Below are 16,205 nucleotides of genomic sequence, written 5' to 3'. Positions count from 1 at the left end.
CCAGGGAAGACTCATACCGTCGCAATTTATCAGGCAGCTCCATGATTCCCATGCCACACCCCTTGGCCAAATGGAGCTTAGATGCAGGGGCAAGTCTAGTCCACAGTTTCTCTCCTTTTAAGGATAAATTAACAACTTGAAATTCACTATGGAAGTACATGTGCAACCTTAATAAGATTAGGTACTAAAAAGACACTGTGCCTGCATGTGGGTCTTCTGTTTGGATGAAACACGTGGTAGGTGCTTTTCCTGAGGAATTCCTTCGAGTGGAAGATTCTCTCTTCCACCAAGAGAAAACCAATTGTCATTCCCACAGAAGACTGAAGAGAAAATTGTCAATGATTTTTTCTTGCATAAGAGATACTGCTATTGCAAGAAAAGCCGCTACTCTGTTACTTGGTTACTGCAAGTGATGTGTGCAGCCCTGGCCTCTGGTCACCTAATGTTGTTCGGATCTGTATTTAGCCAATAAGAGTGAAATAAAGATCAGAACCTAGAGGAGAGATTTTGGCAAGGGGTTAAAGGCTGGGAAATGCTAGATTTTAAGAATTCATTTTCATTCAAACATATTTCCATCATTTTCTGCAAGTGGTTCACAATGACAAAGGTAACACAAGAGGAGGCTCTTGCTTTCTTCGCATATCTCACAAGATAGAATTCCAGTTAAATGCTAATACCTTTCAACTAGCACTACAGCTGTGGGCATCAGAGTACCCTGTTGTTTGCCAGGTGGGGTGAAGAGACCAGAATTTCTCAAGCAGACAAAGAAACCTGAACCTTACTCAGTACACTACATGATAAATTATAATCTCTCCAATCCAGGTTTAAACCCCATTAAAATACAAAAAGCCAAAGTACAAAACTGCTCTCTGAAGTTCTTCAATGCAATATACAGTTGTATCTCATATTGACGATCCCTTTCTAGCTATTTACAGGGTTTACATGGTAATTTATTTGGTGATTATGGTCAGTCAGCTGCTCTAGGCATATGGGATTTGTTATTGCAGGAAAATAATCTAACTGCAAGAATTAGTTGAATTCAAACTTTATATGTTTAGTGGCATTTGGATTAATAATTTGTATGGTTTGGTCCATCCCCCCCAAAATATAAATTTCATTTATCACCGCTCCTTGGTGCATATGTATCCATTAAAGCAGAGCTAGATCAAAACAGAACACAATGCTGACTCATGAGAATGCAAACAATTCCCCAAATATGAGAGAGTCCTAATCCCCCCTCAAAATACATTTCAGGCAAAAGAATGAGTGGGTAAGTGGGCTTTGAATTGTACTTTGAAAGTCAGCACACTCAGACATCATCAGGCTAATGAGGGAAGGAAATTTGAAATATTAGGGCTCCTCACTCATCCACCAAGAATGGTGGACGTTCTAAACTGAGGACTATTAGCAATTGCACTCCAGTTTGTTTATTTTAGAGACAGCGGTCAGAATGTGACATTCAGAAAGAGGTGGTCTCTAAAATAACCTGGACCCAAAACAAAAGCTCTGTTATAGTCCTTTGGGCTGCACCAGGATTTTGTTTGTTGGGCCTTGGAACGTCTCAGCTCTGCAGTGCTCTCAGTTTAGGAATACGTAAGAGAGACAGACCACATGAAACAGCAGTGTGCTCCTATCAATCTGTAAACATCCAATACATATGGCACTTTTTTGTATGTAGGCCGTGTACCATGTTACATGTTCCTCATCCTACGCCTATAATGGGCCTGAACTGGCCCATTGAAATGACTCAGACACAGTGCTCCCCTCCTCCCGCCCCATTTTGCAGAAGAGATTACTGTCAGTTAATCAGTGCAGTAACAGTCTCAGTATGGCAAATACAGTGGAATATAGGATGAATTGCTGAAATATAAAGACCTGCTTTAAAAACTGATCCGTATTCCAAGGTCTCAGTTCTATCTTACTGCATTGCAGATCCCCCTATACACAGTCTCTGTGTTTCCCACGGCCAGCAAGTACAAAGTCAGTTTCCCAGCAACCAGAGTTAAAAACAGCTTTTCTCCTGTTACTCTTCCTACAGAGGTTTTATCCTAGTTAATTAGACTGCTTTAATTAATCCTAATATTCATATTAGGGCCCCTGCTGATAACACCACAACTTCCAGGAAACCGTACAAAGCTGGAATCCCCTTAGGTGTACAGTAAATTAACCCTCGGTTCATTGTAATAATTCATAAGAAAAGAAGAGACAAATGAAGTCGTTTGCTGGAGCTCATGCCTCCGCATCTTTTTTTGAAAGCGTTAAAGATGTACAATTTTGAGAAAAAGCTACAGTTTGAGTCATAACACACAGCTGTTTTCATACCAAGATCTCAAAAGATCAATAAAAAATAACTAAACTTCACTACATTCTACTGAGATAAAAGTATTGTTCACATTTTAACCGATTAAGAAAGTGAGGCACAGAAGGGTGGAGTAGTAAATTTGCACAAGACCAGATCAGGTAAACAAGCAGAGAGACCTAGAGAGACTGGAGTGATGAGCTGCTCAAGGGGAGAATTAGGTGTATATGAAGGTTATGCAAATAGGGGAAGATTCTAAGTAGTAGAGATCCAGAATTGGAGAAACGGCTGCGTACAAAGCAGTGAGTCAGAAGACAACCCTGAGGGGATAACAGAACAATGAATGAAACTCACCCTGTGAGGTCAGTCCCATTTTACAAGGGCCATACAAAAAGATTTCATCTAAAGGTAGATAGAAATTTCTAATATTGCTTTCTCTCTGATATGAGAAGTGCCTTCAGAGAACAAGAGGATAAATATCACTGAAGAGAAGCTAAATGCTGTCTTCACAACAGAAGATATTGGGGGGATAGGTGTCCTAGGCCTACTCTTTTCAGTTAATAAAATTGAGGCACCGTTTCTTTAATTAAGAATGTCAAAAGGGAGGTGCAGGAGCAAATTGATAAGTATAGGATGAAATTGAAAAGCAATAAAAACTGAAAATTGGTAAAAGGATATACATTTTTACACAAGGCATAATTAGCCCATGGAGCTCAGTGCCACAGGACGGCAGAAAGAACTTAGTAGGACTCAGAAAAGGGTGAGGCATATATATATATATATATATATATATATATATGGTACACAGGATTTTTAAAAGTGCTAAAAACCCTGACGTTTTGGAGCATAAACCAAGCAGTAACAGAGTTGGGAAGCAATGTCAGACACATGGTCAGTTTATCCCACAACTGTCCACTATAAGGTTTCTTGCTCCTTCCTTTGAAACATTTAGTGCTGTCTACTTGCAGACAGAATATTGGCCTGATCCAGGAGAGCAGCTCCTGCGTTCCTCCTGTTTGACTAATACCCACTAGAGATTTCAGTGAGAGCACCAACTCGCTTTGAGTCGTCCACACCAGATTTCAGTACTGATTTTCAGAGATGAAAATTTTTTTTTTCCTGGGCAGTCAATCTGGCAAATAATAATAATAGTTGGCACCTTCCATCCAAGCATCTCAAAGCACTTTTCAGTCTCTGCCAGACTCCTATGAAATAGTTAAGTACCATCCCCATTTTGGAGATGGAAGGGACTGAATCACAGAGAAGCAACTTGTCCAGGGTCTCGGAATGAATTTGTTTTATAGCAGGGATTACAGGCAAGCAGTCCCGACTCCCAGTCCCCTGCCCTAACAGACAGACTATCGTACGAACAAAGATGGAGGCTGGCAATTGGAGGACAAGTTGTATATAATTATTTCATTTGTTTTAGGATCTGACATGTGGACACCTCTAGAAAGAAGGCTGTTTAACAAAGCATTATCCACTTACAGCAAAGATTTTATTTTTGTACAGAAAATGGTAAGGAGGCTTCTGTTTTGGTGTTTGCCGTTTATAATCTTTTGTTCTTTATTTGCCACGTTCAGTTTGAATCTGTCCTCCTGCTCTTCACCCCTTAGTGATAGACTGACTCACTGCAATCACAGAACCAATGGAAGTTAGAGATTGCATAATGAAATATATATATTTTGTGTGTGTGTGTGTATATATAGTGTGGGTGTATGTCTATATATGCATGCATGTGCTGCACCAATAGAAGGTTAGAAATTTAGTTACTTCTTAAAGTAACAATGAACTCTAGTGTGCATGCTCAAAGTGTGTTTTTAAAACCCAAATCTGTCCACGTGACTCTCCAAAGCCTGAACAGACCAGCACAAGACAAAAATAAATGGCGGAAACTGGTTGACACCCTACACACCTGAGGGTGTGGGAGGAGAAAGAAAGAAAACTCAGGCATAACTCAAAGGATTTTCATTGGGCCATCAAAAAATACCTTTCCAGCCTCGTCAAATTTTAGTCCATTGGGGGCTAGACTGGATCTGAGGGGGCTGATACTTCAAGGTGTGGAGAGAGCTCTTGGCACCTTAGATTGGACCTGTGATTCTGTGTCAGACGATTATACAAGTTTCATGTGACATTGAGGTAGTGTCTCTTGGTATAGTAGCTTTCTTGGATCAGATCATGAAAATAGGGCACCAGGTCACAGTGTTGGTGAAACACCCCACTTAGTATCAGAGAGATAATAAAGGCAGTATTTTTCTGGGGCATGTTTTTGGTATTCCACCCCCAAAGAAGGAAAGATGGGAAGCTGGCATCTCTCTGGGGGCAGAGCTGAGGTATCTCAGTTGTCATTTTCCATGCTCAAAATGTTTGGGTTTGTGTAAGTTAAACTTTAATTCAAGTTTCATGGCTTTTTAATGGTTGTTTTGTATAGAGGACGTGTTGTGTATTGTGGTTACATGACCACAATATTCTTCTGAGGATTTTTACCCGTCAGTTACTGCTGTGTACCATCAGTCAACACTGATAGAGCCCTGCGCGGATAGAAAAATGTGCAGATCAGATGTGGATACAAAAATTGTTTACCTGTTATACCAGTAAAATAAAAACCAGCAGGATCTTATTAAAGGGGAAAAGGCGAAATGCCACATTTATTGTGAATACAGAAAGAATCATAGTAAGCAGTTAGTTATAGCTGTAACATTCCATTCAGTTTCATATTTATTCACACATTCATTCATACACACACATACAGGTTCTGCAAGGTTGTTATCATAGTTACCAGCCTTAGAGTTGCTCGTGCCAAGCTGCTGGCCAGGTGGCCTGGACACGAGGAGGGAGCAGGGCCTTGTCAGATGCTCATCTGATGCTCCTGGAAGTTGGTTTGCAGAATCAGACCCCAAAGTTCTCACTTTTTAGAGTCCTTTTTATAGGAATTTATTCCTATGCCAGTCTATGGGAACTGCTTCATCGTACTGTTGCTGAATCAATCAGCAGATGGCACGTTCCTGACGGCTCCGTGCTGCCAGATGCTACCTTGTTCTTGAGGCTGTTGGGTGGATTCCAGTCTGCCCTCCAGGGGTCCTCTGGTTGTTTCCACTTGACGCCTTCTTCGGCCGTTGGACACTGGATTCTTAGGCTGGCACCTCCCTGATCATTCATTTATTAGCCACACCAAGCATCCATCCACATACATCCTTCCTCTATTTTAATCACAATTGTTAACAAAGCGAGATAAATACAACAAAAGGGCAGGGAGTCTCTGCCTGCTGTTTCTGTTGTTACAAAGTATCGCTTTGAGTCTCTGTGTGACTAGTTGTTACAAAGTATTGCTTTGAGAACAGACTCTGTCTTCCGATGTACTAACACAATTAGCAGCTTGCAAGTTTCACACAGAAAGGGAGAGAAACAGTAAAAACAAGAGACCAAAAACCAAGAGACCTCTTAATTAGTAATACCCTGGAATTTAAACTATGGGGAATCAAACTCATTTGTGATTTTAATACAGAACTTCTTTAATATGATCCAACATAACATACCCTCTCCCTTTCCCCTCTTCTTCCACGCCCCTCCCCCACACTCACACCGCCCCCGGCCAGGCCAGCGTGGAGCCCAGCCGGGGAGCCCAAGCAGCCCTGGGGAGCCCCAGCAGACCCTCCACCTGCCCATAGTTGGGGGCGGGCTGAGAGCATCGCCCAGTCTTGTCCCCAGGCTCCCCACCCAGCTAAAGGCAGGTGGAGGGTCTGCGGCTCTGGGCTGGATCCTCACAGCTGCCAGCGCGGCTCTCCCCACCCCAGCTCCAGCAGGGGCGGGGTGCGTGTGCCTCAGATCCTCAGCCCAGCCACCGTAAGAGCCGGGCGGGCAGCTGTGAGGAGCCACAGCGCAGACCCTCTGCCTGCCCTGGGTGGGGAGCCTGGGGGGCAGGGTCATGGGCTGCGGGGGCTGCTCAGGCTCCCTGTCCAGGGCAGGTAGAGAGTCCACCGCGGCTCCCCACAGCAGCCCGCCTGGCTCTTATGGCCGGGATGCGGCTTCGAGCCCTGGCTGGAGCTGAGTCGGGGAGAGCCATGCTGGCAGCTGGGAGCCTAGGCCCCTCCACCTGCTCTGGTGAGTCTGTGCTGCACTCCATAGCCCTGTGCACATACAAAATTTGTATCCGCATTCGAGCTGCTATCCACAAAAATGGCCCACAGATATAAAGTGGATACCCATGGATTTGCAGGGTTCTAAACACCATAGTGAGGTTTTTTTGTCTGGGAATATCTTACAGGAATGTTCACAAAGCAACTACATTGAAACTCAGATTTGTAGTTTTATCTTGGACTGCAGAAATGAAAAAAGATGGGGCTGTCAGAAACTGAGTCTGTTATCTTTATTATTGTTGTTTTTCATAGACAAGTAAAAACAAAACAGCCTTTTTAACATTTTGTTGTTGGAATATTTGTATTGTCGCTTGACACTATAGGTTAAGTCTAAGACAGTTGCACAGTGTGTGGAATACTACTATACCTGGAAGAAAATCATGCATCTGGGACGGAAACACAGAACACGTCTAGCAGAAATAAGAGATGACTGCCTGGTGAGCTTTAAAAAATCAACATAAAACTAAACCCTACAAAAATTCAGTGTGTGCATGTGTGGAAGGCGGCGGGGCATGCAGTGCAGTTTCATTCATCTTTCTAATGGTGAAAACTGAAATGTATTCATGGTACAAGCATTTCTACCACTGTATATCAAATTCTGGTCTAGACACATGTATGTCCTATGTATGCTTCTGCTGCTGGTAGCACTGTAACAGAAAAATATGTACACGCTTTTCTAGATGCATACGTGTGTGTATGTGGATATACTGAGAATTACAGTAGCAATTCTATACATATGAAAAGTTGGATAGTTACTCCTATAGACGATTAGCCTATGTCTTTGGAAAGGTAATCTTCCTACACTGGCAAGAAAGTCTGAGTTTGCATGCGAGTTCAATGCCACAGTTATTTGAGCATTCTTAAAGTAGACACTGTTTTTAGCAGGTAATTTTGCTTGCGTGCATGTTATATATTGCCACCCAGATCAATATGAAGCATTGCATGCTGGGATATGTAGACACCACAGCTTTATAATAAAGGTGAGGGCAGTTTTGTGTCATATTACAGAACTCTGTGCAGCTATGGATAGATGATCATTTTGTTATGAATAAGACATGAAAAGTCCTCCATTGTGGGACAAATAAAAATGTTAAACCAAGAACCCTGAAGGAAGAGACTGATGCTGTGTTTCAGAACTGTCGCTAGTTTTATGCTTTTCTTTTATTCTTGGATCAAATTTTTAGTTTTCCTTAAATTTAATTTTAATTTCAGACAAGTGGGGAAGAGGAAGATTTAGAGGATGAGGAGGAGATGGAAGAAGAAAGAAAATATGTAAAAGAAGAGGAAAGTGAAATGCAGAAATCTCCTGAACCACCACCTATAGCTCTTGGTGCACCCGTAGACCTGCCACCCCTTCAAAGTCTCACGTTTTCTGCAGCCTCTTTTATCTGTGAAATGCCAAACTGTGGTGCTGTAGGTGTATTTGATATCTTTAAAGCATAAGGGGAGCAGTATTGTGGTGGACTCAAGAGACTAGGGTTCTGTTTTTGACCTTGCCACTGATTTGCTGGGCAAGTCATTTCACCTCTCTGTCTCTTAGACTTCCCATCTATAAAATAGGGATAAATACTTAGCCCCTTTGTAAAGTACTGTGAGATGTATGGTTGAAAAGCTCCATATAAGATCTAGGTATTTTTGTATATTAGAAGGATAATATAATGAAATAACTGGGAATGCCACTCATTATGGTCCATTTCTGTTTCTATAATGAGTAAATCTTTAATTTCAACCAGGTATAATTGAGAACAGAATTGGCTAAGTGTGTTTTTTGTATTATTAACCAGTGCAATTGTCTATATATCAATATAATGTAAATTAAATGTATTTCTCTTTCTGAGTTGCTGGTCTAATAGAATTTTTTTTCCCCTCAGGTGTTCAGCTCCAGACAAGCACTAAATGGCCACGCTCGAATTCATGGTGGTACAAACCAGGTGACAAAACCACGATGCACTGTTCCAGGTACAAAGCAAAAATCTGGCACGCAGAGTGGATACTGCTCCGTCAAGAGCTCCCCTGCCCACAGCACAACAAGTGGCGAGACGGACCCAACGACAATTTTTCCTTGTAAAGAGTGTGGCAAGTAAGGGACTATATCTGTCTGTCTGTAGTAGTACAGAAAGTTTATCTGCTCATGTTCCAAAGAAATAGAACTTCAACAAGTTTCTAGTAATTATTTATTTTCCCATGGTTGCCTCAAAGGAGTTTGTTTCCTTTGACATGTCGTGACATTTTCCTTCCTCCATCCACCAAAAAAAAAAACCATTGGAATGCGCCCACAAGCCACGTACCCTAATCTGTTTTGAGAAACTGCTTTGGATATCATTTGAGAGTTTGGGACAGTTTGCCTACTGCATTCAGTCTCTCTTTCAATTTCTTGGTAGTCACTATGCAAGAGTTATACTTCCTAGTTCCAGCAGAGGGAGGCAGATAACCCTAGCATTTTTGTTGATGATATCAAAGTCTCCTCATTCGGATTTTGTTTCCAGGAGGCGTAAAACACTCAGTTGGCTCAACTGATATAGTTTCTGTTCAGCTGATGTGGTATTCTGGACATCTGAAGTGTTGAAAATGTAATACATAAAATCAATACAGCCACATCAAGTGACCTGGCTATGTCTGTTCCTGCCCACAAGGGTTGAAGTCTTAAAAGCCACTTTCATGAAAGTGTCACGTAAAGCAGACATTTTGGGTGCAGATACTGTTTTCAAAATTGTGAAGTCTGATGCTATTCCAGGATAAACCAGCTGAGCAGTTTAATAGTGTCAAGGTCTCTACTCTAAGTAGCTGGGTTTTGAAATGTTAGGATTTCAATTCTGTATTCTGTGGCAGTCTTCACAGAACTCTTCCCTCAGCAAAAGTCAACCATGATTTTGGGAAACCTGACTGATGATTGTTATGTGTTGGAGTTGGCAGTGCTGCAGTAGATTGATGTGATATCCTAGGAAGGGGTAGCTAAAAAGCATAAATTAACCCTTCCAAAAGATAGGGAGGAAGGGAGCTCCAGCAGTTAGGGCACTAGCCGGGGACTCCCAAAACTTGGATTCAGTTTCCTATTCCACAACTTTCAGAGTAGCAGCCATGTTAGTCTGTATTCACAAAAAGAAAAGGAGGACTTGTGGCACCTTAGAGACTAACAAATTTATTTGAGAATAAGCTTTTGTGAGCTATAGCTCACTTCATCTTCCTATGTGACTGTGAGCAAATCACTGAGGGTGGGATTTACAGAGGTATTTAGGTGCCTAAATACTTTGTGAATCCCACCTTAGTCTCTCTCTGCCTCAGTTTTCACATCTGTAAAATGGGGATATTAGCACTCCCTTACCTGATAGGGGTGTTCGGAGGATAAGTGCACTGACAGTTGTGAGGCACTCAGTAACAGCAGCAATTGGGTTCATATAAATGTTTAAATGAAGAGAGCATACAATTGTCTATATTATTATTAGATTGCAGAAACCTGATAATCGCTCCCTGAAATCCTCCAAGTTGTACATAGATTTCTCTTCACCAGCATCTCTTTCAAGGCAAGACAGCAAAGCACATCATTGTATTTTTCAATAGAGGCAATAGGATGTCATCTGAAACGTTCTTTCTTTTCTTGAAATTTTAGGGTGTTTTTCAAAATCAAAAGTCGCAATGCTCATATGAAGACTCACAGGCAACAGGAAGAACAGCAAAGGCAGAAGGCTCAGAAAGCTGCTGTTGCAGCAGAAATGGCAGCCACTATTGCAAGAACTACTGGGCCAGTTGGACATGGTGTGATCCCTCTGGATCATCTGAGTTTGATTAAACATGTTGAGCATGTAGACGACCTTGAAGATGATGTTGTTCAGGAGTTAGGAGATGTCATGGAAGAGACTGAAGTCATGGATGCTGACCTCTTGTTGGATGAAGAAGATGCAGATTTACTTCAGGATGATGCAGAGTTGTAAATGTAGAGTTGTCACATGCAGACAGCTACTGAAAACATCCTGAATGTATCAGTCAGGAAACCTGGACAACCTGTTTATTTCCCATTGATTTTAAACTACCTGTTTAAAAATGGTAATTCGTTTATCCAGGTCTAGGGAAAAGATATGCTTCCCACCCATTTTTTTAATCAGTTTGTTTGTTGGGGAAAAATAAATAATTGGCACAAATATTCTTATAAGGTGTTTTATCTGGGTTCTGCTTCACTGAGATTATTCAAAACCACAAATACAACAGAGAAATTCATGTTTCTATTTCCATTTCCTTTCAAACCTTCTATGGGAGGAACTTTAATCTTTAACTCTTCAGAATTTTCTTATTCTCAGTTCAGTCTAACCTGGACGGTTTCATTTTACACATCTCACTTTGGTCCTATTTACCAGGAAGGAGCTATTGTTGTGCACTTCTGACTGGATTAATTGCCTGCAATGGACCTTGTAGTGTTTTTCTGATAGTACCTCATATTTGTTGGAGATGCTGACTTGATGTGTTCTTCTGTTTTGCATTCTTGTTGTATCTGGAACAAAAAGAAATCTGACTAAATATGAAATAATTACAAGAGTGACTAGCCTCCATTCAACAGAACACTGCTCAACCTGTACCTGTTAGTCTGCTTGCAAAAGATATTGTTTATACTGTACATTTTAGAGCTTCCATTTTAATAGGATACAAAAGAGAGAGATCCACTGGTTTCTGAATGACCCAGTCTGAGAATTGAAGATGATTCTATAGTGGTTCACTTCAGTTAAAGTGTGGCAAAAACTCATCCTCTAACTGGAACACTGGATTAGGAGCTGTGCCTTTGTAATTGGACAGCACTGGAGATACCTTCTATTGTGACAATAAATCACACTGTTCAGTAGCCATCCCAGAGGTTTTAGAGGTTTTGTACAATTGAGCAGTGCAGGAGCATATTCCAGAAGACAATAAATGCTAAGAGACATTCTTTCCCCCAAGACAAAACCGGGGGAGGGATGTTGTTGGTATATCTACTCTCTTTCAAAAGAACACTTCTGGAAATTTAAACAGATACTTTTTTTTAATCCTTCCTGGCCTGAAATATTCTTGTGCTGTTTTTGAGTATTCACTTGCCTTTACATCAAACTCAGATTTTTATGTATTCAGTGTGACATTTATCCAGCAAAGTTGGGAAAATGCTTACATTAACTCCCCCCCGCCCCCCCCCCCCTTTTTTTTTCCCTTTGGCCAAGATTTGCACACAAGATCTCTCTAACCTAATCTGTATTGACCTTGGTTTGGTACATTCTCCACAGATACACAGTACTGGAGTCCTAGAGTTGCACCTAAACCACGTGCAGAATTAGACAGTGTTTGGGTGCATGACCTTTCATTACTAAGTGGCAGTTTGTGAGCTCTTCTTGAAATAAAATGCTGTAAATGTTTTAGAGGCTTCACTGATGCTCTCGTGAATCCTGTGAATCCTGCGTAGGAGAACAATACTGCAAATTTTATAACACATTTTATGTAAATCATTTCAGATCTTCCCCATTCCTTCTATTTTTTTTACAATAAGAATATTTCATTCATTTGCCACAATATCTGACAATTTGTGGAGTCACAAAATGTAGTCTTAACCAGATCAAGCAAGATGTTGAGCCTGGTTCTCCACAGTCTTCCCCTTGTACAAAATGAATACAAAATGGGGGTAGAATACTGTCAAATAGTGTTTCTTCACTCACCATAGACAGGTGTAAATGACTACGCAAGGTGCAAAGCCAGTGAGAATCAGGACCCATGTCTACACATGATTATTACTTGAGTAAAGAGACCATTTTTGTGTCAAAGCCAAACATACAAGGCAAAATCCTCAAGTTCTTACTTAGAGTCAAATGCTCTACTAATCAAGAATGACCCTTGTAGGTAAGTTGAAACCACTCATCATTTTCAAATTACAAGCTTCCTGTGAATTCTTTTGTTGGTGGATGGAGTTTCTTTCCCCTCTTTCTGTGGAACAAAAGATGGTTCCACCCACTATGCCTGTGAATCTCAGGAGATCTGACAGAAGGCCTATGTGCCTGAATTTCCAGTTGGCTCTCTGCCACGCCCTGGAGCATGACTCTTATACTCTGGGCAGTCCACAGAAGTTTAGAGTCTTGTGAGTGGAGTCTACAGACATTTAAGTATTTGCAGGATCAGGGCCTTTGTATGCAGTAACTTGCATTGGAGTTTGTGGGCTTAAGGTGGAAAGACTTGACTAGAGCCCATCCCATCCCCTCCCCTCCAAACCTATGGAGCTTTGAACCCTAAGGGCTCCTTTGTGAAGGGACTTCTTCAGTAGAATTGGAGAGAAAGTGGAAGCATGCTGTGGAAGTGGCACTCCTCGTATGTTGGTAGAAGGAGTCTGCATATGGAGAGTCTTGAAGGGACAATCCTGCTGAACTCAGGCAAAACTTTCATTGCAGTCAATGGGAGTTTTGCCTGAAGAAGAATTTGAGTAAAAATATTGTAGAAATTTTTGGATTTGACCCCAGAGAAGCAATTTGGAAAAAAAAAAAAAAAAAAAAGTGTGTTCCTTCTAACTAAAGATTAGCCAGATGTCTGTGTTAAATCCACATAACTATTCCCTAGATCTTCAAGATGAAACAGGCATACTTTTAATTTTACACCCATGAAAATGATAAAAATTAGTTGAAAATAACCAAAGAGATTGTGTTTAAAGAAAGAAGGCAGATTCCTGAAATAGTATTAAATAAGTTAGGCCTCAAACACTGACTCCATATTCTTAAAATGTTGCACAGTCTGATGTTATACAGATGCTGTTCTGCCTACATGTGTCTAAATGTGGTTTAGTTTTATTTCAGAAAAGTTATTTTCTTGCTAATAGTTGCTGATGCAAAACTATGTATTATGGGATGGTTTCACTATTGGATTTAGTTCTTTGGTAAAGTCTGTACATAGAAAATCAATATATTTTATGGAAAAAATCATCTTATTTTCAAATATATTTAACTGATATATTTTATTAGAAGGTTTGTAAATATTTTAGGAGCTCCAGTGTAAAAATATATATTTACTTTTGGGTGGGAAAGCAATGGAAATAAAAACTACATATTTAATGTAGTTTGTGATCTCTTCCAGATATAGCTTCATATTATTAGCATCTGACTTGCATGCAATTTAATTTCAGGATGTAACTTATTCAGATTTGCACTAGGATGGCTTAATTTCACAATTTAATATTTGTTTTGGTTTTTCTGATGTTTTTTGTTTGGATTCCATATACTTGGTACATATCAAAAAGCACTATGTATAGACATTCAGTTCTGTTTCTTTTGTAACAAGTAATTGTTGTATTTGTAAATCTAAGGGTTTTATGTAACAGTTTGCCAAAAAGAGGACAGTATTTTCTAGTGAATTTTATACTTTTGATAAAATGTAGTTTGTTGGGTTTTGCTACCATAATGAAAATTTCTTTTAAATAAATTAATCTGTTAAAAATTGGGGGGTTGACAACAAAGTTATATATATGTAATAATACACATATAGTTACTTTATAGATGATTTTTAAAAGAGCATTCCTTAATTCTGCTATATGGCACTGGTGAGGCCTCAGCTGGAGTACTGTGTCCATTTCTGTGTCCCACGCTTTAGGAAAGATGTGGACAAATGGGAGGGAGTCCAAAGGAGAGGAACAAAAAATGATAAAAGGTTTAGAAAACCTGACCTGTGAGGAAAGGTTACAAAAACTGGACATGTTTAGTCTTGAGAAAAGAAGACTATGGGGGGAGGGTGACCTGATAAATCTTTAAAAATATTAAGGGCTGTTATAAAGAGGACTGTGATCAATTGTTCTCCATGTCCACTGAAGGTAGGACAGAAAGTAATGGGCTTAATCTGCAGCAGGGGAGATTTAGGTTAGATATTAGGAAAAACTTTCTAACTACGAGGGTAGTTAAGCTCTGGAACTAGGGTATCCCCGTCAGAGGTTTTTTAAAACATATTGGTAAGCACCTGTCAGGGATGGTCTAGGTTTACTTGGTCCTTCCACAGTGTAGATGGCTGGACTTGATGGTCCCTTCCAGACCTACATTTCTAAGATTCTGTGATTCTATATCTGGTAACTAGGATTCCAAAATCATTCCAGTAAAAAGTGTGTTGTTTTCCCCCCTGCCCCTTCCCGTACACAGCGTTAACATTTTTGGCATAGTTGGTCACAGCAAAAAGTATTACATCAATATGTTCAGAAAGAGAGAGAAGATTATTTCATCTTTTAAATTTCTGAGGTGCCATAACTCTAAACCAAACAATAGTGTATTTAATCTTGTTTTGGAAACATATCTGTCAAATAAATAGCTGAAGAACTCTGTCCTCTCCTTCATCTGGTATAGTCTTGTCTCAACATTTCTGCTGCTGATATATGCTTGCTTGGATATTTTGGAATGTTCTACAACTAGAATCCAAATCCAGAAAGAGCTTCCCTTTCTTTCTTACTCCCTTGAAAATTCCCTATCAAGGGTCCTAAAACTGCATTCCTTGTGCGTCTGAAACTCTCCTAGACTCTGGTGTAAGTTTTGGGTGTACAAAAAATACAGAAGCCATATTATATTACTGGTAGGTAGTACTTGTTAATATATTATTATATATTATTTTTTCTGGAAATGATAGAAAAATTGAATTTTTCGGAGGGATGTGGTAATTTGGCAAAGAATAGAGAGGTCGTTCCATGAAGTGGTGGCATGAAAACAGCCCGGAGCACGGTGGGAAAGTTCAGTTGTATTCATGTTTGGCTGAGTACAGAGTTTATGGGGTGGTTTTAAGAAATTTGCACGTGCTCAGAGGCTCTCTAAAGGGAGAGAGAAGTGTCTACACACTATTTGTGTAAAGCACTTTGAACAAACAGTGGAGTTTCAAAAGCTTTTCAGAGTTCTAATCAGCTACCTTTGCCTGAAAGGTTTATAGCTGCCTTTTACTTTTGATTTGATTTTCTTAGGTGTGTAGTCAGTCGCACGCCGGAGCTTGGGTGGGCACCGAGAGGGTCGGTGTGGTGCTGGCTGTTGCGAAGTCTGTCACTGTCCCTCCGTGCTCTGCCTTGTATTGCAGTCGGGGCTACGGACGCCTCTAAACCCCCTGAGAGCAGCGCCGGCCTAGAGCGATTATAAGCGAAGCTGTGAACGAGCAGGGGGGGCGCGCCCAGCCCACCGCGGCGGGGGTGACACTGGACAGACGCAGTCTGGGTACGGCGCTCGGTGGGCGGGAGACGCTTTCGAGCCGCGCTCAGCCTGTCCCGGCTCCAGCCAGGGCGGAACCGATTGTTGAGCAGCGTTAACTCGCATTTCAAGGACCCGTAGGGATCAGCCCCCGGCCGCCGCCCGCTCCCCCCTGGGTTCCTTCCAGGCAGCGCCGCCCAGGAGCGCGCCGGAGGCGGGGTGGGTGGGGGAGGGGCTGGCGGCTGTTCGAAGGGCGCCTCTTCTGGTGCAAAGGGGGCCAAGCACGGGACGAAGTGCGCAGGCGCGAGCTGGAAAATGGCGCCCGAAGCCCATTCCCCGCCCCGCCCCCCCCACTCCCCCGGGGCAGCGGGAGTCCCTGGCTCGCGGTTGGCCGAGGGACGATGGGGTGTAAGGCAGGGCAGCCGCCCGGGGGCCTCTCATCCTTCGGCAGGCAGGGGCTGCGCCTCCCGCTCGTGCTCCGCCAGGGGAGGGGCCGCCCCCGTGACGGCTGCAGGGCCCAGCGGGGTGGGGCCTGAAGCCGACGCTGTGCTCAGGCGGGGGTGAGGCTGTCGGCGCCGCCGCAGGCTTTGAGGACGGTAACGGCGTGGTGGGGTCTGGCTACGGCGCCGACCGGCT

The 16,205-nt window shown here is 41.9% G+C and overlaps 1 protein-coding gene across 32 annotated transcripts in view; it reads left to right on the top strand.

Annotated features, from left to right (window-relative positions):
* TRERF1 (transcriptional regulating factor 1) overlaps nucleotides 1–13,860 on the top strand; it is a 140,910-nt gene extending 127,050 nt beyond the window's left edge. For 18 of the 32 annotated variants that reach the window (XM_043543727.1, XM_043543724.1, XM_043543726.1 and 15 more), the window contains 5 exons: nucleotides 3,729–3,817; nucleotides 6,759–6,872; nucleotides 7,648–7,848; nucleotides 8,307–8,515; nucleotides 10,043–13,860. In XM_043543727.1, the coding sequence (XP_043399662.1) occupies nucleotides 3,729–3,817; nucleotides 6,759–6,872; nucleotides 7,648–7,848; nucleotides 8,307–8,515; nucleotides 10,043–10,364 (935 nt within the window). In that variant the 3' untranslated portion in view covers nucleotides 10,365–13,860. Of the gene's footprint in view, nucleotides 1–3,728; nucleotides 3,818–6,758; nucleotides 6,873–7,647; nucleotides 7,849–8,306; nucleotides 8,516–9,878; nucleotides 9,957–10,042 lie in introns of all 32 variants that reach the window. The other 14 variants (XM_043543716.1, XM_037895785.2, XM_043543715.1 and 11 more) reach the window with 2 other exon arrangements.
* The last annotated feature ends 2,345 nt before the right edge of the window (nucleotides 13,861–16,205 follow it).

The sequence above is a fragment of the Chelonia mydas genome, chromosome 3 (genome assembly GCF_015237465.2).
Source record: "Chelonia mydas isolate rCheMyd1 chromosome 3, rCheMyd1.pri.v2, whole genome shotgun sequence".
NCBI lineage: Eukaryota > Metazoa > Chordata > Testudines > Cheloniidae > Chelonia > Chelonia mydas.
This window is presented reverse-complemented; position numbering and strand designations above follow the sequence as displayed.